General features: G+C 39.5%; 1 protein-coding gene across 7 annotated transcripts in view; it reads left to right on the forward strand.

The window, feature by feature from the left end:
• Nucleotides 1–26,670, forward strand: part of LRSAM1 (leucine rich repeat and sterile alpha motif containing 1) — a 50,120-nt gene that overhangs the window by 15,210 nt on the left and 8,240 nt on the right. For 2 of the 7 annotated variants that reach the window (XM_056812441.1, XM_056812443.1), the window contains 14 exons: nt 1,745–1,896; nt 3,542–3,626; nt 5,138–5,259; nt 6,062–6,152; nt 6,706–6,836; nt 7,087–7,116; nt 9,937–10,059; nt 16,683–16,822; nt 17,494–17,538; nt 18,624–18,694; nt 19,787–19,886; nt 21,155–21,242; nt 23,116–23,190; nt 25,799–25,879. In XM_056812441.1, coding sequence (XP_056668419.1) covers nt 5,233–5,259; nt 6,062–6,152; nt 6,706–6,836; nt 7,087–7,116; nt 9,937–10,059; nt 16,683–16,822; nt 17,494–17,538; nt 18,624–18,694; nt 19,787–19,886; nt 21,155–21,242; nt 23,116–23,190; nt 25,799–25,879 — 1,002 coding nt within the window. In that variant the 5' untranslated portion in view covers nt 1,745–1,896; nt 3,542–3,626; nt 5,138–5,232. Of the gene's footprint in view, nt 1–1,744; nt 1,897–3,541; nt 3,627–5,137; nt 5,260–6,061; nt 6,153–6,683; nt 6,837–7,086; nt 7,117–9,936; nt 10,060–16,682; nt 16,823–17,493; nt 17,539–18,623; nt 18,695–19,786; nt 19,887–21,154; nt 21,243–23,115; nt 23,191–25,798; nt 25,880–26,670 lie in introns of all 7 variants that reach the window. The other 5 variants (XM_056812439.1, XM_007475030.2, XM_056812440.1 and 2 more) reach the window with 3 other exon arrangements.

Genomic DNA, 26,670 nt, shown 5'->3' on the forward strand with positions numbered 1-26,670 from the left:
TATCTGGCTCTCCAACCACTGAGTCACCTAGCTACTCCCTATAATTTGAAGAGAGCTGAGTGGTTAAATGACTTGCCCTGAATTATATAGTTGCCACTTTTCCAAGTGGTAGGACTTGAATCCCAGGCTTAATGACTCCCAAAATAGCCCTGTATCCATTATACTGTGCTACTCTTAAAATAAATTAGTTTCTATCTGGAAAATTCAAATAATAATATGTTTTGTGATTATTGGAGACGGTGACAGAGGCTGGTACTTTTTCTGCCAGCCTCTGTCACAGGACAAGTTATAGTGGGGCTTGAATTATAGGGAAAGAAATCTGGACTTTATTAAGTAATAAGGCAGAACATGTTCAGAATTGTGCTTTAGGAAGATCACTGAAGTAGTCTTAATTTTAATTGTCAGTAAATATTTATTAAAGTTAAGCTCTTGCTGAACGCTAGTCCCTGGAGATACAATGAAAAAGCAAAACCAGGCCCCACCTTTGAGGATTTTGTAATCTGGCAGGGAGAAACATGTATTTGTTTAGATGTATATAAAATAGATACAAGTTAGTTTGGAGAGGGATAGAAAGTAACATTGTTTTCCACTCCTACTACTGAAATGTACTTTTCCAACTTAATCTCCTATTTATATTCTCCTGTACCCTATGCTTTAGGGCAGTGATGTCAAAGTCAAATGGAAAAGGATGCTGGCTGCATATTTATTTAGAAAACCACAAATTAATATGATCAATGTTATGTTTTTATTTACCTTGTTAAACATTTCCCAATTACATTAAAAAGTATTTTTTTAAACCCTTTCCTTTCATCTTAGAATCAATACTGTGTATATTGGTTCTAAGGCAGCAGAGTAGTAAGGGCTAGGCAATGGGGGTTGAGTGACTTGCCCAGGGTCACACAGCTAGGAAGTGCCTGAGGCCAGATTTGAATCAGGACCTTCAGTATCTAGGCTTCTCTATCCACTGAGCCACCTAGCTACCCTTTCTCAGTTACACTTTCATCAGGGCTTCTCTTGGGAGTTTTGCAGGTTCGAATTTGACACTTTTGCTCTAGGGAGTGTTAGTAGCCAGTAGAATGAGGGAAAACCTCCTGTAGAAGGTATACTTGTGTTGAGCCTAAAGGAAGTGAGAGAATCCAAGAGGCAGAAGTTAGGATGCAGTATATTCTTTGCTTAGGGCAAGGACACAGAGACGGAGATGGAAGGTTCTGTGCAAGGAATAGTAATGACAATTTGGGTGGAGTAGAGTACACATGAAGGAGAGTCAAATAAGAAACTAGAAAGGTAGAATGGGATCAGGTTGGGACAGTTAGGTGATTCATTGGATATAAAGAGAGCCAGGCCAGGGAGGTCCTGGGTACAAATATAGCCTCAGACACTTATTAGCTGTTTGTCTTTGGGCAAGTCACTTACACCAACTGCTTAGCCCTTATCACTCTTCTGCCTTGGAATTGATGCTTAGTATTGATTCTAAAACAGAGGGTAAGGGTGGGCAACTGGGTGGCTCAGTGGATTGAAAGCCAGGCCTAGAGATGGGATGTCCTGGGTTCAAATGTTAACCCCCATTGCCTAGCCCTTACCACTCTTCTGTCTTGGAACCAATACACAGTATTGATTCCAAGATGGAAGGTAAGGGCTTATCTAAATAAATAAATAAAACAGGGCAAGGGTTTAAAAATTTTTTTTATCAGGTTGTAAAAGGATTTCAAATACCAAACAGAAGAGTTTATATTTGATGCTACAGATAACAAGGAGTCACCAGTTTCCTGACTGAAGAGTAACATGGCCAGACCTCCATTTAAGGAAAACCCAAAGGCTGCTGCTGTGTGGAGGATGAATTGGAGAGGGCAGAGTCCCAAGTGAGGGAGACCAAATAGGAGGCTGTGGTCAGTCCAGGTCAGGAGTGATGAGGGCCTGAGCTAGGGTGGTGGCTGTGGAGGGAAGAAAAGGCAGAAATGTGAAGAGATGAGGGAGGTGGTGGAGGCGGAGGTCACAGAGGTTTTTGGCTATGGAGGGATCCAAGGGAGAGCGAGAAATCAAGGATTTCCAGCTTGTAAACTTGGGAGGCTATTAGGATGGCATTAGGTCCCTTGGACAGAAGTAGGGCAGTTTGGGAGAACCAGATGCTCAGAGGAGTGAAAGCCAGAAGAGCACAGCTTTCTACCCTTGACTAAAGACACTATGCTGTACAATCAGGCTTAGTGGTTCCTCCTGGTCACTCTCCTAGTGGACTCCATGTTCCAGATGCAGCAGAGGCCCAGGGACTCAAGTCAGTAGGGTCAGGGGGAAAAGGTACCATCCTCTTTCCCAGGCAGTGGCCAGGCTTTCTCATTGTGATTTTTCTGTCTTCTCTGGGGCCAGAAGCTTGACCAATGTGCAGTCCCAGCCCAGGGGACAATGCAGACCCATGTGGTGCTTCTGCAACTGGTGCTCATTCATCTGCTAGAGAAGTGGAGGTTCTGATAACATGTGTTTGACTAAGGCCTGAGATGGCGTTGTGCCCAGTTCCTTGGGATTAATCACTGGATCCACTTAGGAGAATTTAGTTCGGTTCAGTCCTATCTACATTTATTGATCACCTGCTGAGTGCAGGTGCTGGCCTAGGCACTGGGCATAGACAAAGACAACCCCAAACTCTCTCTGCCCTGTCTGGGGAGAAACAATAGGTCCTCAGAGAAGTCAATACAAATTATCTATAAAAGAGATGTAAGATATTTTTGGTGGCGTGAGAACCCATCAGTTGAGGGAATAAAGAGATGCCTTTTATAGGAGAGAACACTTGAACTCTGGGAAGCAGAGAGGATGAGGGATGGCATTTGATGTGTGCCTGAGCAAAGGCATGGGGGTGAGAGAGGGAATGTTAAATGGGGAACAGGATATAGTTTAGCTGGAACAGTGAAAGAGAGAGAGAGTGTTTAGGAGAAAACAGGCATATGAGCAAGCAAGAATGATTAAAGGGAATGTGAGCATCTTCTGAAAAGAGAGCTTAGATATTAAAGGGCCTTGAATGCCAAACAAGTGTTTCTCTTTTATACTAGAGATAGTATAAAACACAGACTTCTTGTGAAGAGTAGTATCATGATTAGACCTTTGATTTAGAAATGTTAATTTAGTAGCAGTGGGGAGGATGGATTAGAGGAGAGAAATTAAAGGCAAGGAAATCCATCAGGAAGCTACTGCAGTAATTCAAGTGAGATGTAATGAGGGCCTGCCCTAGGTGACTGAAGGGGAGGCAACTTGTGACAGTTACTAAGAAGTAGTAAAACAGGCTGATTTGGATTTCGTGTTTTTCTCGCCTTCTTTGAAAATACTAATGAATGAAAATACTAATGAAATGGGCAAGACATATTAGGAAGAGACATCCTTCCAAGTGGGCTAAAGGACCTGAATAATTGTTAATTGAGAAACTGAGAGATGAATTTCAAACATGTTTTCCCAGTAGTTTCTGTGAGGCCCTCCAGTGGATGCTCTGTTGTTATCCTGGGGAAGCTGTGGTATAGAGAACTTTTAGTTTCTTCTTATTCTCTTTTCTCTGTCTTAGGTATTGAATTTTGAAAAAAATCAGTTGAAATGTCTTCCACAGTCCATCGGGAACCTGGCCCAACTCCAGACCCTCAATGTGAAAGGTATGAGAGAAAGACGGACTCCTGAATGTACATGCTTTGAGCAGACATCGAAATTGTATTCTGTAAGGAAAAACTGCCACAGACCAATTGAGCTATGATCAAGAATGAGCCTCACATTGATTAGAGATTGGGTTTATCACAGATTTTAAAATATATCTTGTTTATAAAATGTTTATGTTTATAAAGTATATTTAAAAATAGATTTTATTGCTATTTTTGTTTTTATATTGCCCATATTCCATATTCTTCCTCATGCTCTTCCCAGGGAGCCTTCTCTTATGACAAATAATTTTTCTTAAGGAGGAAAAAAAGATTCAATAGAACAGATAAACACATAAGAAAAACAAGTAAACTCTATCCCTAAGCTATATACAGTCTTTTACTTTTGTGGGTCTCCCACCTTGCAGAGAAACTGGATGATGTATTTTCTCATATCCATTTGGAGCCAAACTACTTCTGTCTTCCCTTTCCCTTCCATTTCCTCCCCTCCTGTCCTCTGCCAATTTGCTGTGTATGCGGTAGAGTGTCAGGGTTGCTCTGATTTGCATTTCTTATATTATTAGTGATTTTGGTCTTTCTTTTATATGGTTAATAATAGTTTGCAATTATTATTTTTTTAAGGTTGTAGGTTTTTAAAAAATATTTTAATTTATTTTTATTTGGCCAATTTCAAACATTGTTCCTTGGTTACAAAAATCATATTCTATTACTCCCTTCCCTCCACCCACCCTCCACCCACCCTTCCACTGGATATTACATGTGACCTTGATCAGAATGCAATTATTATTTTGAAAACTTGTTTGTTCAAATTATTTTGTCCTCTTCTCATGGGGAATGGCTTTCTGTATTATATATATTCTGCTAGTTTTCTATATTTCATGGATAACAAATCCTTATTAGAGATATTTGATACCAATATTTTTTTCCCTGGTAGTTGTTGTTGAGTCATTCAGTCATGTCCATTTCTTGACCCTTTTGGACTATAGTTGTCCATGGAGTTTTCTTGTCAAGGCTATTAGAGTGGTTTACCATTTCCTTTTCCAATGGATCTGTCAGGTAGTTAGAAGCTAAAGTGATTTGTTTAGCATCACTCAGCTAGGAAGTGTCTGAGACTAGATTTGAACTCTTCACCACTGAACCACAGCTGCTTCTTTCCCCAGGTGACTGCTCCCCTATTTCCCACACAAAGTTTTAATAGCTTTTCAAATTCAAAGCATTTTGGTATAGATAATAGGTAGGATTGGAAGGCAGACCTGGAAGGACTCAGTTTTTTACTTTTTCTCATTGCTTGATCTTGGACAAGTTAACTTCTCCATTTAGGGCTTTAGCATCTCCATTTGGGGCTGTCAAAGTCTTATAAGAGAATGGACCATGCTGAATATATTGAAATAAGTGACAGAAGACCACACTGAACCCCTGAAATATGTCAGACCCAGAGGCTTTATTAAGATGAGTTCAGTAATAATCACTCTGTCAGTAGTTTGAGCTGTGTGCTTGGGATTTTTCCTTAGATAACAAACTGAAGGAGCTACCTGACACCCTTGGGGAACTTCATAGCTTACGAACTCTTGACATCAGTGAAAATCCGATAGAGAGACTGCCCCAGATGCTGGCTCATGTCCGAACCCTAGAGGTAAATTAGTATAAATTTCTCACAGCTTGCATCCTGGTTTTACTCATCAGCAAAGTGAATAGCTCTCTCTTTTATTAAATTAAATCAAGAAACAAGCATTTATCAAGCCCTGGCTATATGCCAGACATTTTTTAGGCCTTGAGGATTCAGAGACAAAAATGAAATAGTTCCTGTCTCAAGGAATTTAGTCTGTTAGGGGAGCTAACATGTACACATATTCAAAATAAATACAAAGTAATTTGGGAGGGAAGGTTCTAGAAACTGGTGGGGATCGGGAGAATCAGGAAAGATCTCATATAAGAGCTGGATCTTGAGTTGAGCTTCAAAAGAAATTAGGAAAGTAGTAAGGATTCTAGGCATAGGAGGAGCCTGGGCAAATGCATGGAGATGGGAAATAGGGTTTTAGAGATAGAATTTTGTTTGTGAGAAACAGCAAGAAGACCAGTTTGTTTTGACCATGGAATATTTGAAGGGGACTAATGAATATAAGTCCAGAAAGGTAGGTGGGGGCTTTGGCAGGAACTTTAAATGTCAGCCAGATGAGTCTGTCTTTGATTATGGAATTAATAGGAATTCTCTAATTCTCTAAGACTTTATTGAAGAGAGCAGTGTGACATGAGGTAATGAGACATTCCCAAGAGTTAAAAACAGTGTATGTGTTCCTCATTGGTAGAGCAAGATTTCTTTGTTTTTGCTTTTTGTTTTTAAGTTTTAGGGACCTAGCCTCAAGCTGATGAATATTGGAAGAATTGGACATATCAGGTATGTTGGAGGCTTTCCTTCCACCCTTGATGTTTTGCAGACTCTGAGCCTTGATGCTTCTTCCATGGTCTATCCACCTGAGGCTGTGTGTAGTATGGGTACTGAGGCCATTCAGCAGTTTCTCTGCAAAGGTAAAATCTAGGGTTTGGTTTCTGGGTGTTGTTTTTGTTATAGCATGAAGCTCTGAAACCCAAGTATAGCCATTGGATAGGAAGTGAGATATGTCCAGGAGTCTCTTAGATGTACTTTATTGCATCTATGAGCCAGATCCTAGGAGCTACTGGACTATTTTCCTTGTCTCCCTTCCTATGAGATACCCCCCTCTTGTCTATTCCAAATGTAAATGTTGTAAATAATTGATTTAGGTTTGGGCTTTACCTATTTCTATTATCTATATTGATTTTCTCCTCTATTTAGCAAAATCAGGGCCCTGCCTTTTCCCATGTTCTCTTCTTTTCAGGACCACATCTGCAGGTGATTGTTCTCAGACAGAGGGCTTAGTAATCTCATTGGAAAGTTTGTATTTGTCAGATTGAAGATTCTTATGATTAGCAGAATCCATCTTAGAGAGTAGAAAGGTTGTGGGAGAGGATGTTTAGTTTCAAGACCAGCTGAGGCTCTGGTCTGACTGAGGTCCTCATCCTTTGTTGTCATTTTGATAGGCTTGGCCCTGGTCTTTTTCAGAATCTGGGCTTGAGTACTACCCACCCTCCCAGTTCTTGCTCCCAGTGTTGGAAAGAGATGGAGGAGAGACTTCGGTGGATAGTACCGATGGATCAGTTTGCAGCTATGTCAGGGAGGAGACTGAGTGGCAGGTGAGAATCAGTACTCTGGCTCAGAGGCACTCATCTCCAGATTGAGACACTTAAGTGGTTTATGGCCTTTGGCCACCAAAGGGTGCATAGCATAAGCTCCAACACTTTCTCCTCCTGTCTTGATTTTATTTCAACAAGCAAATCTTCTGGACTAAAAAAGATTGCTGTAAATCTGAGTGTTAGGTGGGACTGCTGGGGTCCTTGTGCCAATGCCACTTTCTCTCAACTGCTATTATTTTTTGTTTTTCAGAATAAATTCTTAGATTATGAGAAGAGAAAGGTGAGTGTGAATTTTAGATATACTCCACCCTGCTTAGTCTTAGAATTCTAGCAACCAGGAATGTATACACCCCTACTTAAGGATTAAGTGTTGAGCAGGATGGCCTATGACCGACATGTGCTAGCAAGTGACAAATAAGAAACAGCTGACAGACCCCCTGGGTTGTCCTAAGTCAAACTTAAGCTACCATTGGTACATGTGAGACACAGGAAGTAATGTAAAGAATTGTCTATATATTTCACATCACTTCCTGTCGCTCTTGCTCTTGGGCTCTCTCTCGGAGACATTGGCTTTTTTCTGTGTTGGGAGCTCGTGGCAGCGTGTTTGGTGTCTTGGAGGGTTTGGGTGTTTGTGGCTTGGTGGTGAGATGACTGATTCCTCCTTTCCTCCTTTCCTTGACCTCCAACACCTATCTGGCTTGCCAGAGCAGTCCAATTCCCTTTTCTCTCTCTCTTCTTAACTTCTTCCCTCTATTGTAATTAAACCACCATAAAAATCCCAAACTGACTTGAGTATTTTATTGGGATTGAATTTTAATCCCTGGCTACCACTAAAATAATATATTCAGTCAACAACCCTAATTTTTTCTCTTAACATGAGCACACACATAGAAGTTCTACATCTTTGAAAAATGGAAGCCTGCCAAAATAGGAGGGTTTGAAGTGAATGTGTTAGGAAAACCCAATGTTTCATTCTCTCTAAGAGAGAATTCAACTACAATTTTTCTTTCTTAGAAATAGTAACAGAACTGTCTTTGAAAAGAACTAGCTTTACCATTCCTATGTGCTCTCTTACTGGTTTACGGCAGAGTTGATGGGAGTGCTGAATCTTGAACCTGCTTTCAGTTCCTGTCTATGACATTTGCTAGCTGTGGGGCCATGGGCAAGTCATTTAACTTGCCCGAGACTCACATTTTGAATCTGTAGAATGAGGATAATAGTATCTGTAGCATTCAAATGAAATCATGTATGTTGAATGCTCAGTAAAGTTTAAGACTACATAAGTCTTCATTTTATTATTGTTGTTTATCCTCATAGTATCTCTGAGAGACTAGGAGAGAAAGGCTGTAGTGGCCCTACTTTACCCATAAACAAACTGAGAACAGAGAAGAGAGTTCCCACTCTTGTAGAAGTATAATACTATTAGAAGGAATTTCGTAATTTCCCTCTGTCTTGCTAGGAGCAGAAGTTTTAGGTCAGAGGAAGGTTTTTAATTTGTATGCTGTCTCCTTAAGAGACAGCAACAGACAGCTCTCACTCTCTGTCTCTTTAAGAGGCAGTAGCAGACAGATTTGAACTCTGTCTCTTTGAGAGAAAAATTATAAGAAAGAGAAAAAATCAGTTAAGCGACTCCATTTTCTCTGTCTTCCTATGGAGCAGGGTGTCTGGGGATTTTGGTGTTGTGCTCTGTCAGGAATATCTGACAGTTAGCTGCTGAGAGTTGAAATTCATATATGAAGTTAAGAAAGTCTATTTCTGAGGGGGTTCTTCTTCCCAGCACTTAGAGGGGAGAAGGGCTGCACTCTGAGGGCTTTCTTCCTGAGAACTTTAGAGAGGTGCTGCACTGTCTGTATCAACTGTGATAGGCAGACTCTCCACTGGCAGTTTGATTCCATATATTACTTTAAGGAGTTCATTATCAGTTTAATGTTCATTGATTAGTTAGTTTAAGATAGTTAGGGAACTTAATATAAGATTAGTAGGCCAGGTTTAGGCTTGCTTTGCAGGCAAGAAGAAACTGCAAAGAAAGCAGTCAGATTTTAGGATTTATTAGATATGTTAGTATAGGGGTTACTTTTAGGCATAGTGATATAAATTTAGATCTATATTCTCTGTTTTCCTGTCTTCCATTTCCTGTCCCTATTTTTCCTGAGAATAAACAGTTTTGGTGGTGTACCAAACTGCTTCCAGCCTTCTATCCACTGCCTACAAATTAGTATTTACCCATAACAGTTTTATCAACCTCCAATCTGATATTTATTAGCTATAACAATACATTACCTTTGATCAGGATGGGCAGAAAAGGTTTCTTGCTAAACACCAGATTTAACCTGGCTTTCTGCTGAAACAAGCTGTAACTGTTTCAACCAAGAATCTAATGTACCAACCAAACTAAATATCCCTCTATCTCCTGCAGACTTTTTATCTTTCAGTAATTCTTAAGAAGTTGGGCTGTAAAAGTATAGGTGTTGTTTTTCTCACTGTAACCTTGACTTTGGCCCCTGAACTTTTCCTGGGCATGAAAGAACTAGGATACGTGATGTATTGTGTTTAACTCAATTTTCACACATTAACTATTCTGGTTCGTTGCCCCAGAATCCCTTATGGTTGTATACTTTACTCCAGCTTTTGTCTGTTGTCCACCTCTGTGCAGTGCTGTCTCTAGAGGTTTTTTCATTGTGAAATGAAGATGTTATCAAGAGATATTCAGAGGGGCAATTAGGTAGCACAGTGGATAGAGCACCAAGCCTGGAGTCAGGAGGACCTGAGTTCAAATGTGGCCTCAGATACTTCCTGGCTGTGTGACCCTGGGTAAGCCACTTAATCCCAATTCCTAGACCTTACCATTCTTCTGTCTTAGAATTGGTACTGACAGAAGATAATGGCTATTTAAAAAAGAGAGAGAGAGAGAGAGAGAGAGAGAGAGAGAGAGAGAGAGAGAGAGAGAGAGAGAGAGAGAGAGAGAGAGAGAGAGAGAGAGATTCAAGCTTTGGGTTTAAGTATTTCCCCCCACTTATATTGACTTTGATTAAGAAGAGAGCAGCATCTGGGAGTAGTGCATTCTTTTTTCCTGTAATGACTTTCTGGATCCCTCTTCTAGGAACAGAAAATGCTGGAGAAGTTAGAATTTGAACGTCGTCTAGAAATTGGGCAGCGGGAGCATGCCCAACTTCTCCAGCAAAGCAATATTCAAAAGGATGAGATACTGCAGACTGTCAAAGAGGTATGTCCTTGCCAGGTCCATGGGCAGCAGCCAGTCATATTGTTTGGAGATTGCAACTCTTACTGACCATATTCTTGGCTGATATACAAGTTTTTAAATCATTCCATTTTATCACTAGTTAGATCTGGTCAGATTTCCTGATCTCTCTAAGGAACAGAAGTTTATATTTAGTACCTCCCAAATTTAGTCACCTTCTGTGACATCACTGTGGATTTCCTGCCAACTCTGAGTGATCCTGACTTTGGGGAAGGCTGTGTAGTAGAGTGCCCAGAGTCCTAGGTTTGGAGTGAGAGGGCCCATTATGAACCTTGACTCTATCAAGTGAGCTGGGTGGGATCCTAGATATAAAGCCAGAAGAGACTTTAGTGGTCCTTCAGTTGGATCCCCTCATTTTACAGAGAAGGAAACTGAGGCTCTAAGTGATGAATCATCTTTTCCAAGGTCTCAAAGTTAAGGGTGTGGGTTTTTAAATTAATAATAACTAAATATTATATTTTATAAAGTTTTATTATTAATAACTAAAGCAAAAGAACTGCCCAAATTCAGCCTGGTCACAGGTCAAAGAGCGCATGGGAGGAGTATACATTCACTTAAATACCAATAATGTGATCTTGCCAATGTGGGGACATAGGAGAGATTATAGGGAATTTGGGGAAATACTAAAAAATCTCCATTTATACATTTCCCCCTCCCCCCGTGATCCTATTGAGAAACCAGTTTCCCCAAAAGGATCATGGAAACATAATCAACTTAAAGGTTGCAATAATTTGTGGATAAAAGGAAAAGAGAACAAAACCAATGATTACTAGGTTGACAAAAAGCCAATTTGGGGAAAGTTCCCTTTGGCATAAGAGCATACTTTCAAAACAAAGGCATTTCAACCCCCCATAGTTCAATTCACATCCAAAAGTTCACTCTGGATCTTCTGGTGCAGCATGTGGTATCTGCAGGCATCTATCTTCATGGAGCATTCTGGATTTTGCGAGCAAGTTTCTTATCCTAAAATTGCTCAGATTTAAATCAAAGTTCACAACAATAACTTAGCCCCCCTGAGGTGTATAATAACAAACATAGGAATCACTCAGGGATGCATGGCTGAGTTACAAGATATATGACTCAATTTGCAAAAGAAAATAAAAAACGTGAAAAAATCCAAATAAAAGAGAAAAAATAACTTGTGGATGAAAAAATTGTAAAAGTCTCATGTCTAAAAAAATCTAAGTAAAGGAAAAACAAATCTATAACAGGTCCTTGAATCAGGGCCCAATTAAAATAATTTAAGCAATTATACACTACCTAATCAGTAGCCAGGACTATAGAAAGTTTACCACACCATGAAAGACTGAAAAGGGACTAGATTTCAACAGTAAATGGGAGCCTCAATTGCAGCAAAAAGGAGGTGCTTGATAGAATGTGGTTCAGGGAAGTCCTGCATTTAACACATGTTAAATAGCTGCAACCTCGAACCCCAAACAAGTTCAAGTCCTCTTGTCTTGGCTCAAAATTTCTTCAATCCCAGTGGGATCTGGTCTCTTTGACTCTGTGCTCCATAGGCACTGTGTAGGTGCTCTGTGCTTCTTTAGCACTGTACAGTGGCTCTTTTGTCTATTCCCTTCTTCTGGAATCAGACAGAATCATGAAGCAAAGTCCCATAATTCTTTTAAACAATCAATGGCATTTTTATAGTCTAAAGCTATTTGAGTATGCATCAATATTAGAACAAATGTAAAAAAAAATTAGAACAAATGTATTTAAAACTTATATTACTGCAAAATAAAAAAAATCTCAATACTCTTGACATGTGCTTCAAGTACAAAAAGGAGAGAAAAAATAAAACTTAGATACTATATTGCACATGCAAGGAAAAACAATAATAAAAAAAGTTATAAAAATAAAAAATATATAGCTTAAAACCAGTGACACACTGTGTTAGCCATGTGTGAGTACAAATGATTTTCAGAATAAAACAGTAACACAGCAGATAATGGACATTCAAAGAAATACCAAAGTCCCCAAAATTCATAATAGCCCAGTTAATTGCAATAGCAAACAAACCTACTATCATATTTCACATAAGTTGCTATATGACATTAAAAAAAACCCTATGAACTGATGGATATTTGTCACAATTTTTTACACATGTAGCAAATCTTTCAACCTTGGCAAACATATTCTTAAAGTAAAACTTATTTGGGTCTAGAACATCATCAAGAAATCTAGATTGTTCTGATGTAAGTAAATTAAAATAGTTTTGCAGCTCTTTTTTTTGGCTTTCTGCTACATAGAAACACCTTGGTAGGAACATTTCTTTGTTTCTCTACCTTTAATACAACTTTCTTTATAATATAAATATAAAATATCACCCATTCAGAAACCACTAGTTATGTAAAATTATTTCTGAAGATCCCTTAAAATTACAATTAAATTCTTAGCTTATTCAATTCTCTAAAGGTTGTATATATCTTTTGATGAAGTCCATCCATCATCATCTATGTGACAATACACAAAGGCAACATGTCATCTTCGAAGGATCTAGTGAAAATGGTTTGGGCAAGATGTTCATGAACTTACAGTGATATTTTTGTTCTTTAGCAAAGGTAAAGGTAAAAATTAAAGATCAATATAGGCAAAACATAGCTTTAAATGATTCAGTATAACAGAAAGATATTGATTAAATTAAAACAGAGAAACTTAAAAAAATTTAAACCTTAAAGCAATCCGTAAATACAATGATATGAACCAATGAGAGATGGTACAGGCATGTAGAGCAGTCAAAATCCTCTTTTACCAATCCCAATAGACTTGTTCACTATTATAGGAGGAGAATAAACTCAAAATAGTTAGCAAGAAACTTCCAGGTCTCTTTTAAAATTTCCTTCCCCTCCCCCAGTATTTATTATCCATTTAGATTTCTTTTGTCAGCGTTCTGAATTTTTTCAGAGAAGCACTTGGCAGAATCTCCACTCTGCATGTTGAGAGCAATTAGGACTTTTAGAACTTTGTCAAAATATTTCAGGATGGTTTGTAGCATAAGCAGGCTACCTTGTGGCATATTCTTGAGGAGAAGGAAATAAAAGTGAGAAATCTCCAATGAAAATAAAAAGCCCCAGGAAAAAAATTAAACAGATCCAAACTGTACTTTTTAACTCTACCAACTCAAACTGTTGTTTCAGAGTTTTAAACATGCTTTACAATAACATTTTTCCTGAAAGATGCTGAATGGGGTTTGTTTACAGAGTAAACAGAAAGAAGCAAAACTTAGAGGGAAAAATAATAGCGTATTTGCATATGAGAGAAAAAATACTCCTTGGTGTTTTGGGTCAAATGAAAAAAGGAAAAAAACCAACAGGCTTATTCCCCAAAAGTGACTTTAAATCTACTGATTTGGAACTAACTGCCCTCCCTGTGAAAAACCTTTAGTAACAGCCTTCTAAACTAGGAGTACATGGTCAGTTTAAAAAAAAATCTATTTGAAAACTAGAAAGGGTGGGGTTTCTTTTCTCCATGCTAACAAATGGCTAGGGCAGGATGGAAAAACCCATGTGGAGTGTGGGATTGGGAGGGAGTGTCCAAAGGGATTAGGGAATCTCACCTTTGGGGGGTGGGGAACACATGGCTTGGAGTAGCAGGTGGGTCTGGTCGTGGGCTGTTGGAGGTATGGAGATTGGACTGGTACAGCTCCAGCTGAATCAGGAGCAGGTGTGGCTGTGATGGCACAAAAACAGGTGGGCAGGCAGGAGTGCAAGCTTGAAAAAATAATATATTCTATCTTAAAAATATTTGAGAATTCTGTCCCTTCGTGGTCACCAAAATGTGGATTTTAAAATTAATAATCAATAACTAAATATTATATTTTATAAAGTTTTATTATTAATAACAAGCAAAAGAACTGCCTGAATTCAGCCTGGTTGCAGGTCAAAGAGCATGTGCGAGGAGCATACATTCACTTAAATACCAATAATGTGATCTCGCCAATGTGGGGACATAGGAGAGATTATAGGGAACTTTGGGAAATATTAAGGACTTCTGAGGAATGAATTCAAAGGTTCAAAATCTCCATTTATATAAGGGACAGAGATAGGATTTCCACTCAGATCCTCTGACTTTAGGACCAGTCCTCTTTTATACCACCACCCTGTTTCATCGGTCAGTTCTGCTAAACAATTTTACTTTGGTACAAAAAGATGTTTTGGGGGTAGCTAAGTAGCACAGTGGATGGAGCACCAGGCCTGGAGTTGGGAGAACCTAGATTCAAATTTGTCTTCAGACACTTCTAAGCTATGTGACCTTGGGCAAGTCACCTAACCCAATTGTCTAACCCTTGCCACTCTTTTGTCTTAGAACTGATACCAAAGGGGCATCTAAGTGGCTCAGTAGATAGAGAGCTAAGACTGGAGACAGGAGGTCCTGTGTTCAAATTTGGCCTTAGACATTTCCTAGGTGGGCATGGTCAGATGGATTTGTGGCCCTGGGCTTGAATTACTCAGTCCCACATGGAGATCACATCTCCCTGGGAAAGTCCCTTTCTGACTCACTCTCTATAGACCACTTAACCCCAGTCGTTTAGCCTTATTGCCCTTCTGCTTTGGAACTAATATTTAGTATCGGTTCTAAGACAGAAAGTAATTGTTTAAAAAAAAGGACTGATATGAAGACAGAAAGTAAGGGTTAAAAAAAAGAATGAGTGTATTCAGGCAGAGGGCTGCATTTCGGGAATGATTGGTATGAAAAATAAAAGACATCAAGAAAACTTGGAAAGAAAGTTAAAAAAAAATAGAGGGAATTAAACCAAATCATCTCTGAGGCCCTTCTGATCCCAACCCCTACTAAGATTCTCTGAATCTGATGGACCAGAGATAGATTCCTGACCATCTCTTTCCTGCCAGTGTTTTCTTTTTTGTAGTGAGAGACTGCCCTGAAGGATAGGGATTTGTGGACATGTTGACATTTACCTGCTCTTCATTTTTTCCAATTAATTAATTAATTAATGATATTTTTCCATGGTTACATGATTTATGTTCTTTCCCTCCCCCCTCCTGCAGCCAACAAGCAATTCCACTGGGTTATACATGTATCATTGTTCAAAACCCATTTCCATAATATTAATATGGGCAATACAGTGATCATTTAAAGCCAGAATCCCCAATCATATATCCATTGAACCATGTGATCAACCATATGTTTTTCTTGTGCATTTCTACTCCCACAGTTCTTTCTCTGGCTGTGGATAGCGTTCTTTCTCCTAGGTCCCTTTGGATTGTCCTGGATCATTGCACTGCTGCTAGTAAAGAAGTCCATTACATTTGATTGTACCACAGTGTATCAGTCTCTGTGTACAATGTTCTCCTGGTTCTGCTCCTTTCACTCTGCATCAATTCCTGGAGTTTCTTCCAGTTCACATGGAATTCCTTTCATCATTCCTTTCAGCACAATAGTATTCCATCACCATCATATACCACAATTGATACACCTCCTAATTTTCCAATTTTTTGCCACTATAAATATTTTTGTACAAGTATTTTTCCTTATTATCTCTTTGAGGTACAAACTCAGCAATGATATTGCTGGATCAAAGGGTATGCATTCTTTTAAAGCCCTTTGGGCATAGTTCCAAATTGCCTTCCAGAATGGCTGGATTAATTCACAACTCCATCAGCAATGCATTAGTGTCCCAATTTTGCCACAACCCCTCCAACATTTATTATTTTCTTTTCTGTCATATTGACCAATCTTCTAGGTGTGAGGTGGTACCTCAGAGTTGTTTTAATTTGCCTTTCTCCAATTATGAGAGATTTAGAGCACTTTTTCATGTGCTTATTGATAGTTTTGATTTCTTTATCTGAAAACTGCCTATTCATGTCCCTTAACCATTTGTCAGTTGGGGAATGGCTTGATTTTTTTTTTTTGCACAATTGACTTAGCTCCTTATAGATTTGAGAAATTAGACCTTTGACAGAGATTTTGTTATAAAATTTTTTCCCAATTTGTTGCTTCCCTTCTAATTGGTTGCATTGGTTTTGTTTGTACAAAAGCCTAAAAAAATTTAATGTAATCAAAATTATTCATTTTACATTTTGTAATATTCTCTATCTCTTGCTTGGTCTTAAATTCTTTCCTTTCCCATAGACTATTCTGTGTTCACCTAATCTGCTTATAATATCCCTTTTTATATTTAAGTCATTTACCCATTCTGAATTTATCTTGGTATAGAGTGTGAGATGTTGATCTAAACCTAATCTCTCCCATACTGTTTTCCAATTTTCCCAGCAGTTTTTGTCAAATAGTAACTGATTCTTGTCCCAAAAGGTAGAATCTTTCGGTTTTATCATATACTATCTTGCTGAGGTAATTTACCCCAAGTCTATTCCATTGATTCACTCTTTTGTCTCTTAGCCAATACCATGTTATTTTGATGATCACAACTTTATAGTACAGTTTAAGATCTGGTACTGCTAGGCCCCCATCCTTCACATTTTTTTTCATTAGTTTGCTCCTCATTTCTGTCTTTCCCCTTAGTGCTGATTCTAAAAGCAACTGCATCCCTACATCTCAAGGAACCAGACTTCTGACCCCTTGGATTTGCAAGCTTCCCTGCTTCATACGTGCTCTTCTTTCTGCCACAGGAGCAGTTTAGGCTGGACAAGGGCCTGTGTGAGCATCAGCGCTACCTGGATGGAGAGCGTCAGCGTCTACAAGAACAACTGAAGCAGACAGAGCAGAGTATCTCAAGCCGGATTCAGAGGCTCCTTGAAGATAATCAGAGGTAAGTCTTGTGGGCCACTGGAATCATCTGGCCCCCTTGGGTGCCAGCTTCCAGCAGTTAGCCTACTCCTAGAGATAACAGTCTTGCCAACTAAGCCAAACTTTACACATGGACAACTGTCTCTATCATTGAATCTGAGAGCACTGAGAAGGCCCTCTGCCAAGAAATATCTCCTATCAGGAATTACAGATGCCTAAGATGCTACCATTAAAAATTCATTTTGAGAGTGAAGGGGTGAAGGCATCAGCCCTTTAAAATGCAGTTTGCCTCAGAAGAAAGGTTTTTTTTAGGGTGATTTGTTCATCAGAGTTTTTCCAAAGTGACAGCTAGCTGGGAGTGGGTTTTTATATTTTTCTTGTAAAGAAGGGGAGCTTTAGGGGGTCTGGATTATGATGAAGATAGTGGACCTTGGGAGAGGGATTCTGTAGCATGCTATGGCAGAGGAGAAGAGAGCTCTTAGAAGACAAATTTCCGCTCCTCTACCATTTTGTTGAGAGCTAACCTTGCCTTGTCCCCTTTAAGCAACAAGCATTTATTTGCTAACTTCTTAGTGCCCAGCCCTTGATGCCAGGTACTCTAATTCCCAAGATATGTCAGGGATACAGGAACAGGTTCTTGTGATAATGAAATGATCTCATTTTGAGGAAGGAACCTTTTGATCCTTTCCACAGACAACGGAAAAGTTCTGAAATCTTGAAGTCACTAGAAAATGAGAGGTAAGTGTTCAGCTTATCCAAAGCTTTTTTTTTTTTTTGGGGGGGGGGGTGGCTAAGTGGCTCAGTGGATAGAAAGTCAGTCCTAGAGATGGAAGGTCCTAGGTTCAAATGTGATCTCAGACACTTCCTAGTTATGTGTACCTGAGCTAGTCACTTTGTAACTCCAACTAACTCCACTTACCTGATACTTAACTGCTTTTCTGTCTTGGAACTCAGTATCAGTTGTAAGACAGAAGGTTAAAAAAAAAAAAACTTGTTGGAGCTAGCTTAGGGCAAGCTGCTTTTTTGGTGGGGAGGGACAGGAAGAGGCATCCCTTCCATTCTTAATTAATTCTTAATTCTTTAGGTCAAAACCTTTTACCAAAAAAGTTCCCAAAAGTTTGGGAGATGAATAGCCACTACTGAGAATCCATTTAATTGGATTAGAAATTAATTACTAGCTTTAGATTCTTTTGAAATATCCCCTAGAAATGTATATTGTAAGGTCATCTTGATTCTTAAAATACTATCAAGGATATCCCACTGTCATTTTGGCTGCTACCATGGGTCCATATCAACATGTGCCCTTCTCTAGTATTAGTTGGTTATAATTAATTGGTATGGTCCCCCTTCCCAACAAGAGTTTTTCCTACTGTGAGATTTTTTTTTGTTCAGTAATATTTTATTTTTCCCCAATTATATGTAAAACTATTTTTAACATTCCTTTCCTAACATTTTGAGTCTCAAATTTCCTCCCTCCCCCTGTTCCCCGAGACAATAAATAGTTTCATATAGATTATATATGTGCAATCATGCAAAGCATATTTTCATATTCATCATGTTATAGAAGACACAGAACAAAAAAAAAAACCATGAAGAAAATAAAGTGAAGAATGGTTGGCTTTGATCTGCATTCAGACTATCAGTTCTTTCTCTGGAGATGGATTTACTGTGGGATTTTTAAAAATTCACCCCTTTACCAGCACCTCTCATTCCCTAAGAGAATGCAGGTGATCACTTCTGGAGCTTTAGGATATCCAGGGGGCATCTTCACTTGATATAACTAGATTTGATGTTTTTTTTTTTAATGAATGAAAACTTTACAGAATCAAGATGGAGCAACTAATGGCTATAACCCAGGAGGAGACTGATAATTTACGCCAAAGAGAGATTGCCTGTAAGTCTTAGAGACAGGGGTTGAGTCCAGTACTGATAGAGCCATTGGTCATATGGGGAATAATAGAAAGACTTGTGCTGGGCAGCTGACAGAAATTTACTTAGCAAATCTGTGACTGTGGCTTATATTTTTATATTTTGAGGCTGATCGGTTTCCTCTTTCCTGTCATCTCCTGGGGAGACATAAACTACTCTTTATTATTCAGGGTAATAGGGGAAAACCTACACATGTCAGAATCATGGTCAGTTGAAATGATATACAAATTATGTATTATGAATTTGTCTAGGCAAATGAGGCAACTACTTAATTAAAATATTAATTTTTCGGTTTAGAATCCAGCATTTAGTGCAGTTTTGTTCAGCTAGTGCACAAAGCACAATATCACAGATAGCTGACATTTTCACATTAGTAAACAATACAGTGGAGAAGACCAGTATAATCCTTTCAAAATAATGATTTTGTCAGAATATCTGCTTCTTGATTCCTTGCTTTATACTGTTCCATTGGAGCGATTTCAAGTTGAAGTTCTCTGAGGGCAGCGGTGTTCCCTCTGGGGTAGGTCCATCCTACTCTGTGAGATAGCCAGGAGGATTTAGTTCAGTGAAGCTTAAATGTAGTGTCTGGAAGGAGGGTGAGATGACTTATGGACAGGGATGTGATATTGGTTAATGTGTATACTCTTTTCCAGACTAATTAGAATTTTGGGAACCAAGCAATTTTTATAATACAATATGGTTTCACTAAATACAATATCTACTAATTTACTAGATGCATCTCTTATCTTGGGAATATTCAAAGTAGCATCATGTGAATTACATAATAGGACAGGCCTTTGTAAGTTGATGAATTGTCAACTAAAAAGGTCAGGACTTGGGAGATTCTCAGGGTTCAAATCTGGCCTCAGATACTTCCTAGCTGTGGGATCTTGGGCAAGCCACTTAAACCCCATTGTTTAGCCCTTACTGCTCTTCTGCCTTGGAACCAAGAATCAATTCTAAGATGGAAGGTAAGGATTTGAAAAAAAAAAGTTAGTACTACAGTGTTCTAGTGTCATCCTGGACAATTATGACAGTGCTTTCCTGTTTTCCCCAGCTGCCATGCAGCAGATGTTGACAGAGAGCTGCAAGAATCGATTCATTCAAATGACCTATGAGTCTCAAAAACAAAATCTGGTCAAGCAAGCTTGTTCCAGGTAAGGTCAGAAGGAACCCCAGGCCTGTTATAGAGGGCTGGGGCTGTGGAGGGGCAGGCAAGAGCTTGGTTGCCCCGAGTTAGAACCCTTGACTGATGACTGAGGTGTATGAGGCTGCTCTTCCCTCCTCTGCCACAAACTTACTGGGTGATCTTGAGCAAGTTGTTTCTTGGGAGGAGACTGAGATGTAATGAGAAGAGCATGGACTTGGAGTCAGGTGTGGAAAGGAAACAAGACTGTTTGTGGGGGAAGGGGCAACTGGGAGTGGCAGTTGGGTCTTGGGACTAGCACTTCCTTCCTGCCAGGTGGGACTTGCTTCCTGGTGTTGGAGAAGGAAGGAGCTTGTTTAGCCCAGTCTGGAGTGGCATGCTCTTCTTGGTTCAGCTGGAAGACACAGGCTTCAGAATCTTAGCAGTAGATAGAAAGCAAACAAGAACAGGTCTAACCTTCAGAAGTGATTGGGCCTGAATCTTCAGGCTGAACCAAGAAGAGGCGGCACACCACACCAGACTGGGCTGAACAAACTCCTCTCTCCTCCAACACCAGGAAGCAAGTCCCACCCGGCAGGAAGGAAGTGCTAGTCCCAAGACCCAACTGCCACTCCCAGTTGCCCCTTCCCCCACAAACAGTCAGCCTTGTTTCCTTTCCACACAGGTGACTTGGATTCAAATTCCTGCTCCAATATTTAATAACAGTGTGACCTTAGGCAAGCCATCTCCCTTCTCCAGTCCTTAGTTTCCTCACTTCTAAAAATGAGAGTTGTATTAGATAATTTCAAACATCTTTTCCAACTCAGAGTCCTATGATCTCTCTTTCATTGTCTGTTTCTTTCCGTGTAAAGTGGCACTCAAATTGTCTGTTCACCCTCCACTGGTGAGTTGAATGCATGACTGTGATAGTTATCAATCCTAGAGAGCCCTTTGGAAGCTATACACAGGACTAGGAGTGGGAAGTACCAAAGGAATAGGGTAGGTTGTGTTCTTGCTGATTCTAGGCACCATTCCGGAGTCTGGGAGCACAAAGTCAATTTGACTAAACCAAACAGATCAGTTAAGGCAGGCAGGTAAATAGAACCAGGCCTTAAGGACCAGACTGAACAATAAAGCAATTATTTCTAGGGAAACAGAAACCTAACTTTCTCCCCCTCTGCTAGAGGCATCATAAGTACAATTTCTTTGACTGACATGGGTTATTTTAGAATTTCTCTCCTTTCCTCCTGTTTGGATTTGGATGGAGCAAGGCTTGCTCATTCACTGTCTTTCTTACAGCATGGCCCAAATGGATGAAAGATTCCAGCAGATCCTAGCTTGGCAGCAGATGGATCAAAACAAAGCCATCAGCCAGATTTTGCAGGAGGTATGTTGGGGAGCTAAGCAGACAACTGTCACCTGGAGTTTGGAAGCTTGTCCAAAAAGGAGGCCAAAGTCCAGAGCTCTGGCAAAAGCTTCTAAACCTCCAGAAACTTGGCTTCACATTGTTCCATGTCAGCAAGGTAAAAACTATCCCCTATTGGAAAATCTTTCCTGAGAGATTTGGCAGCTGTATGGCTAAGATTTTCAGTTCTATACCTAAATTATTATAATTTTATTTAAAAATTTTTATTTATTTATTTTTTAGAGTATTTTTCCAAGTTTCTATAATTCATTTTCTTTTTCTCCCCGCTTCCTTCTCCCCACCTCCCAGAGCCAACAAGCAATTCCACTGGGTTGTACAAATATTGTCATTTGATACCTATTTCCATAATATTCATTTTTGCTATAGAGCAATTTTTTAAGGCCTAAACCCCAAATCACATCCCCATATATACATGTGATAAATGATGTCATATGTGTTGCTTTTGCATTTCTATTTTCATAGTTCTTTCTGTGGATAGCATTATTTTATATAAGTCCTTCAGAAGTGTCCTGGCTTTTCTACGAGTAGCAAAGTCCATTACATTGGATTTTTCCACAGTGTTTTACTTTTTGTGTACAATGTTCTTTTGGTTCTGTTCATTTCACTTTGCATCAGTTCATTGAGGTTCTCCTAGTTCATATGGAAAGCTTCCAGATCATCAATCCTTATAGCACAATAATACTCCATCACCATCATATAACACAATTTCTTCAGCCATTCCCCAATTGATGGACACCCCCCCATTTTCCAGTTTTTTGCCACCAAAAAGAGCACAGCTATAAATATTTTTGTACAAGTCTTTTTCCTTATTATCTCTTTGGGGTACAAACCCAGTAGTGGTATTACTGGATCAAAGAGTATACATTCTTTTAAAGCCTTTTGTGTCTGTACCTAAATTAAACAGCAAGGATGAGAACCTATCAGGGCCTCTGGGTGATACATTTTTATTAACCATATTTCCCAAAGAATACCACTTCCTGCTAGGATGCTATAACTATCTCACATGGCATGGATGCTTTCTGAGATCAAGGGTTAGAGTTGTGAACAATGGTTAATGATCTAACCACAAATGCAAAGGGCAGTAGATAACAGGTGATAATGTTATCCTTCCACATCCCCAAAGACCTATAAATTGTCCTTAAAAACCTCAGATGATATTATTCTTTATACTGTTCTCCTTATCTCTGTCTTGCTTTCCTTTTTCTTCCTTCTTATATTTCTCCTTACTTTCTAAACATCTTTCCTATTGTGTTTCTCTTTTCTCCTTTTACCTTTTTTTTTCCTTTTGGAAACTGTTACCTTCTGTCTTAGAATCAATACTATGTATTGGTTCCAAGGCAGAAGAGCAGTAAGGCTAAGCAATGGGGGTTAAGTGACTTGCCCAGGGTCACCCAGTTAGGAAGTATCTGAGGCTAGATATGAACCTAGGACCTTCCATCTCTAGGCCTGGTTCTCAATCCACTAAGCTACCCAACTCTCCCTCTTTTTACCTTTTTGTTTATTACCCTTAAAATTTTTTTGACTATTGACTACCTTTATTGCGTGAAATTTCATGGTTCCTGGTTTTAACTTTAAAAGTCAGTGAACTGAGCATTTTAAGTTTCTCCAAGAAAAAATTAAATTCTCTTCCTTTTTTACCTGTGGCCCTCAATTTTTCTCTGGGCCTGTAACTCTCAGTGGAAAAAAGTTCTCAAATTTGGCTGAGCAGAATTTAATCTCTGTTTTGAGGTGATTTATTTTGTTTTGTGTGTGTGTGTATGTAAGGTTTGGGCAAGTGAAGTGCCATCTGCCATCTTAGCTCCCAGCATGCTATTCCCTGCACTCTTTGTTACAGAGTGAAATGCAGAAAGCTGCCTTTGAAGCTCTTCAAGTCAAAAAAGATCTCATGCACAGGCAGATCAGAAATCAGGTGAGCTCCAGGTCACCACAGGTAACCCATTTGGGATTTCTAAATCTTGTGTGCATCCTCTCACTCAGCAGAGAAGAACCTGGTGATGGCTGGCTCCAGATGTTTGAAACATTGTCATGTTCAAGATGGGACATATTTGCAGTCTTTCTGCAGAGGGGAAGAGAATGGGGATTATCTAAGAATGAGTTACAGGGAGGCAATATTTCAATTCGGAATTTTAAAAAATTCTCTATATCTAGAACTACCCAGAAATGTAATAGATTTCTTTAATGAACTCTTCAAAGCAGAAAGTGTTTGAGGAGAGGCTGAATGACCAACTAATTACCTGGGAGGTTGTAGAAGGGATTCCTGAACTGAGTTGGAGGTTGGCCTACATAACTTCTAAGGTCCTTTCTACCTTTAGGACTTCATATTTTATGACTCTAAATTCATCATCATATTGAGGTTCTTGGTTTTATCCAGGACTTAGTTGGAAAATTTAAGAAAAGGTCATGACTTTTGACTGTATGACATAGATGGAAATAGCATTGCACTAGGAATCAGAGGACTGAGGTTCTAGTCCTGGCTCTGCCACTACCTCATCAGGTTACTTTAGTTGGCTCATTAACCTATCTGGGACTCAGTTTCCTAATCTCTAAAATGAGGGAGTTGGAATAAATAATTTCTAAAAATTTTCTTTGATGAGCGAAACTCCATCTTCTCTCCTTTACAACCCCTCCTTCCTCCCATGAAAACAGAGGAAAACCAAAATCTTCGTTAATACATATGCACAGTCAAGTTAAACATATTTCTTCATTGGCCTTGTTGGACTAGATCGCAAAAGCTCCTTTGATTTAAGTCTGATTCTGTGATTGATTGGGGGAGAGGAATAATGCCTCCTCAAACCTGTTTCACACAAGCCACACTTTTGCTGCTTCCATCAACTTGCTTTTTTTCCCTTGATAATCTCAAAGTACTCGTGGGTACTGCTTGTCCTCTGAGTTAGTCAACTGTACTGTGATACCAAGGACAAGGCTAGACTCCTAAACAACCCTGTTGGGAAAAGAGGATTGTTTGCTACCAGATGTGTAGGAATTGCACTGAAAATGAACTTAAACATGATTGCAAAGCCTGTCTGCTGTATAATACAAATGGTGAAGGCTCATTCCCTATATCATTCATGCCATCTTTTGCTGAGGCCCATTAAGTCTTCTAGTGAGCTAAGAAAAATCCCACTGCTTCATTCATTTAAAACTATCCACTGGGAAAATTCCAGAGATATTTCTGAGATTCATTCTGATTCCTTCCTAGGAGAACTGGAGACAGGATATCTTTACTGTCCCTGGGATGGGTATTAGAAAGACTATTAGTTATCAATAAAACTTTTTCAAAAGAAAGAAAATGATAGGAGAAGGGAAGAAAGGAAGAAAAAGAAAAGAAAGAGAAGGAAAGAAGGAAGGAAAAAGGAGAGGAAGAGAAAGAGGTTATAGTACTCCAGCAAACTTGAGTTATAGACTTGGCTCTGTTCTTTTTTTTTTTTTAATTTATTTTTTTAGAACCCTTACCTTCCGTCTTGGAGTTAATACTGTGTATTGGCTCCAAGGCAGAAGAGTGGTAAGGGCTAGGCAATGGGGGTTAAGTGACTTGCTCAGGGTCACACAGCTGGGAAGTGTCTGAGGCCAGATTTGAACCTAGGACCTCCCAACTCTAGGCCTGGCTCTCAATCCACTGAGCCACCCAGCTTCCCTTGGCTCTGTTCTTGATGGCTCGGAGACATTGGCTAAGCATTTTCACTTCTTTGAACTTCGCTTTCCTTTCTTATAAAATAGGGATGGTCCCCTACTGACCCCACAGGGTTGCTGGGAAAATCACATTAATCCAGTTGCTTTGTAAACTGTAAAGCACATTGGATTGTTATTATTTGCTGAGTTGGTAAGCTGGGGGAAATCTCATTGCATCATCATTAAACATATATAGATTTCACATTCTTGCATGACTTTTTCTTTTCCTGATATGACTTACTTTTTTATTTACTGGTTAAATTCCACATTGCCCAATGTGAAGCTCTTCTGTGCAACTTCACATGGCTGGCTGGGGAGTGACAAGTCAGGAGTAGCCCTGGCTGAATTGGGCCCTGTGTCTCACATTGCATTCTTTCTCCCTGCAACTGGCTTAGAACTTTAAGCTTCCCCTTGGGGGCTTTGAAAGGACACTCTTCCACTTGAGAAGTTGTAGGTATGGGTGATTTTGATACTCCAAACCAGCCACCTCCTAGGATTCCTGAGCTGGTATCTTATGTGAAAAGCTAAGAAGCATCTTTTGTTTTTCTTAGCATAACACCAGTCTTTCCCTGGAACTCTAGTGACTGTTGAAGTAAACAATTTAGCTAAAATGGGAGTGCAAGGAAAGGCTAGTAAGAGGCCTGTTCTGGAACATCTTTTCTGAGTAATGAAGAGAATACTTGGTTATGAAGTAATTAAAAGAGTTGGCAGATATTTCCATCACTTTAAAACTCCAACCTCTCCCAGAAGGGCTGATTTGGAACATCCTTTAGGGCAGTTTTCTACAGCAGAGTAAATCAATCCTTTGTAAATGTAAGTTAAAAAACACTGTCTCATCTTCTGTTTAGATTAAATTAATAGAAACTGAGTTATTGCAGTTGACACAGCTGGAGTTAAAGAGGAAAACCCTGGACACAGAGGCACTGCAGGTATGTAGGGTTCTCTGGTCTCACTCCATCCCTTCCACCTGCAATGGGTTTTGCTTAGGGGATCTCTCAACCCCATGCATTTCACTACTGGCTTTTTGCAGCCTCCAAATCAGTCCATGTGTGATCTAGGAATTTCTGTAAGAGAAATTGGTCTGAGATTGAGGAGACCTGGGTTCTAGTCCCAGATATGCCCCCTATTCACTGTGTGCCTTTGGCCAAGTTGCTTATCCTCTCTGGTCCTATTTCCACCTCTATAAAGTGAGGGGGTTGGACTAGATGATCTCCAAATTCCCTTCCAACTCTAATGTTCTGTGTTCTAACATTTTGTGTTCTAGGGTCCCTTCCAGTTCTATCATTCTATGTTCTATGTTCTAACATTTGATGTTCCAAGGTCCCTTCTAGTCCTAACACTTCATAATTCCCCAAACCATGATGCAGACTCAATTTAGGTAGATTCAGAGACACCAGGCAGGCATAAAAACATAACATGCACATTGTTCTGAATCCAGTCAGGAGAGGTGGGATGGATAGCCTCTTTTTGAAGTGCAAGAGTTGGGTGAGTTTCCATCTCAAAGCCCCTTCCCGGGGACACTTTTGTGGACCTTCAAACACTATAGAAATGTGAATCATTGTCATTATCATCTTGTGTTTCTTTTGTTTTAAAATGGGGCAGCCAGTGGGCACTCCATCTGTTTAACTCATGCTTCCAGGCCTGTAGCTTCTGCTCACTTTGTTGCCATCCTGTCATTCTGGGGATGCATTTTTTTCTTTGGGAAGATACTCTGGAGGAG

The sequence above is a fragment of the Monodelphis domestica genome, chromosome 1 (genome assembly GCF_027887165.1).
Source record: "Monodelphis domestica isolate mMonDom1 chromosome 1, mMonDom1.pri, whole genome shotgun sequence".
Taxonomy (NCBI): Eukaryota; Metazoa; Chordata; class Mammalia; order Didelphimorphia; family Didelphidae; genus Monodelphis; species Monodelphis domestica.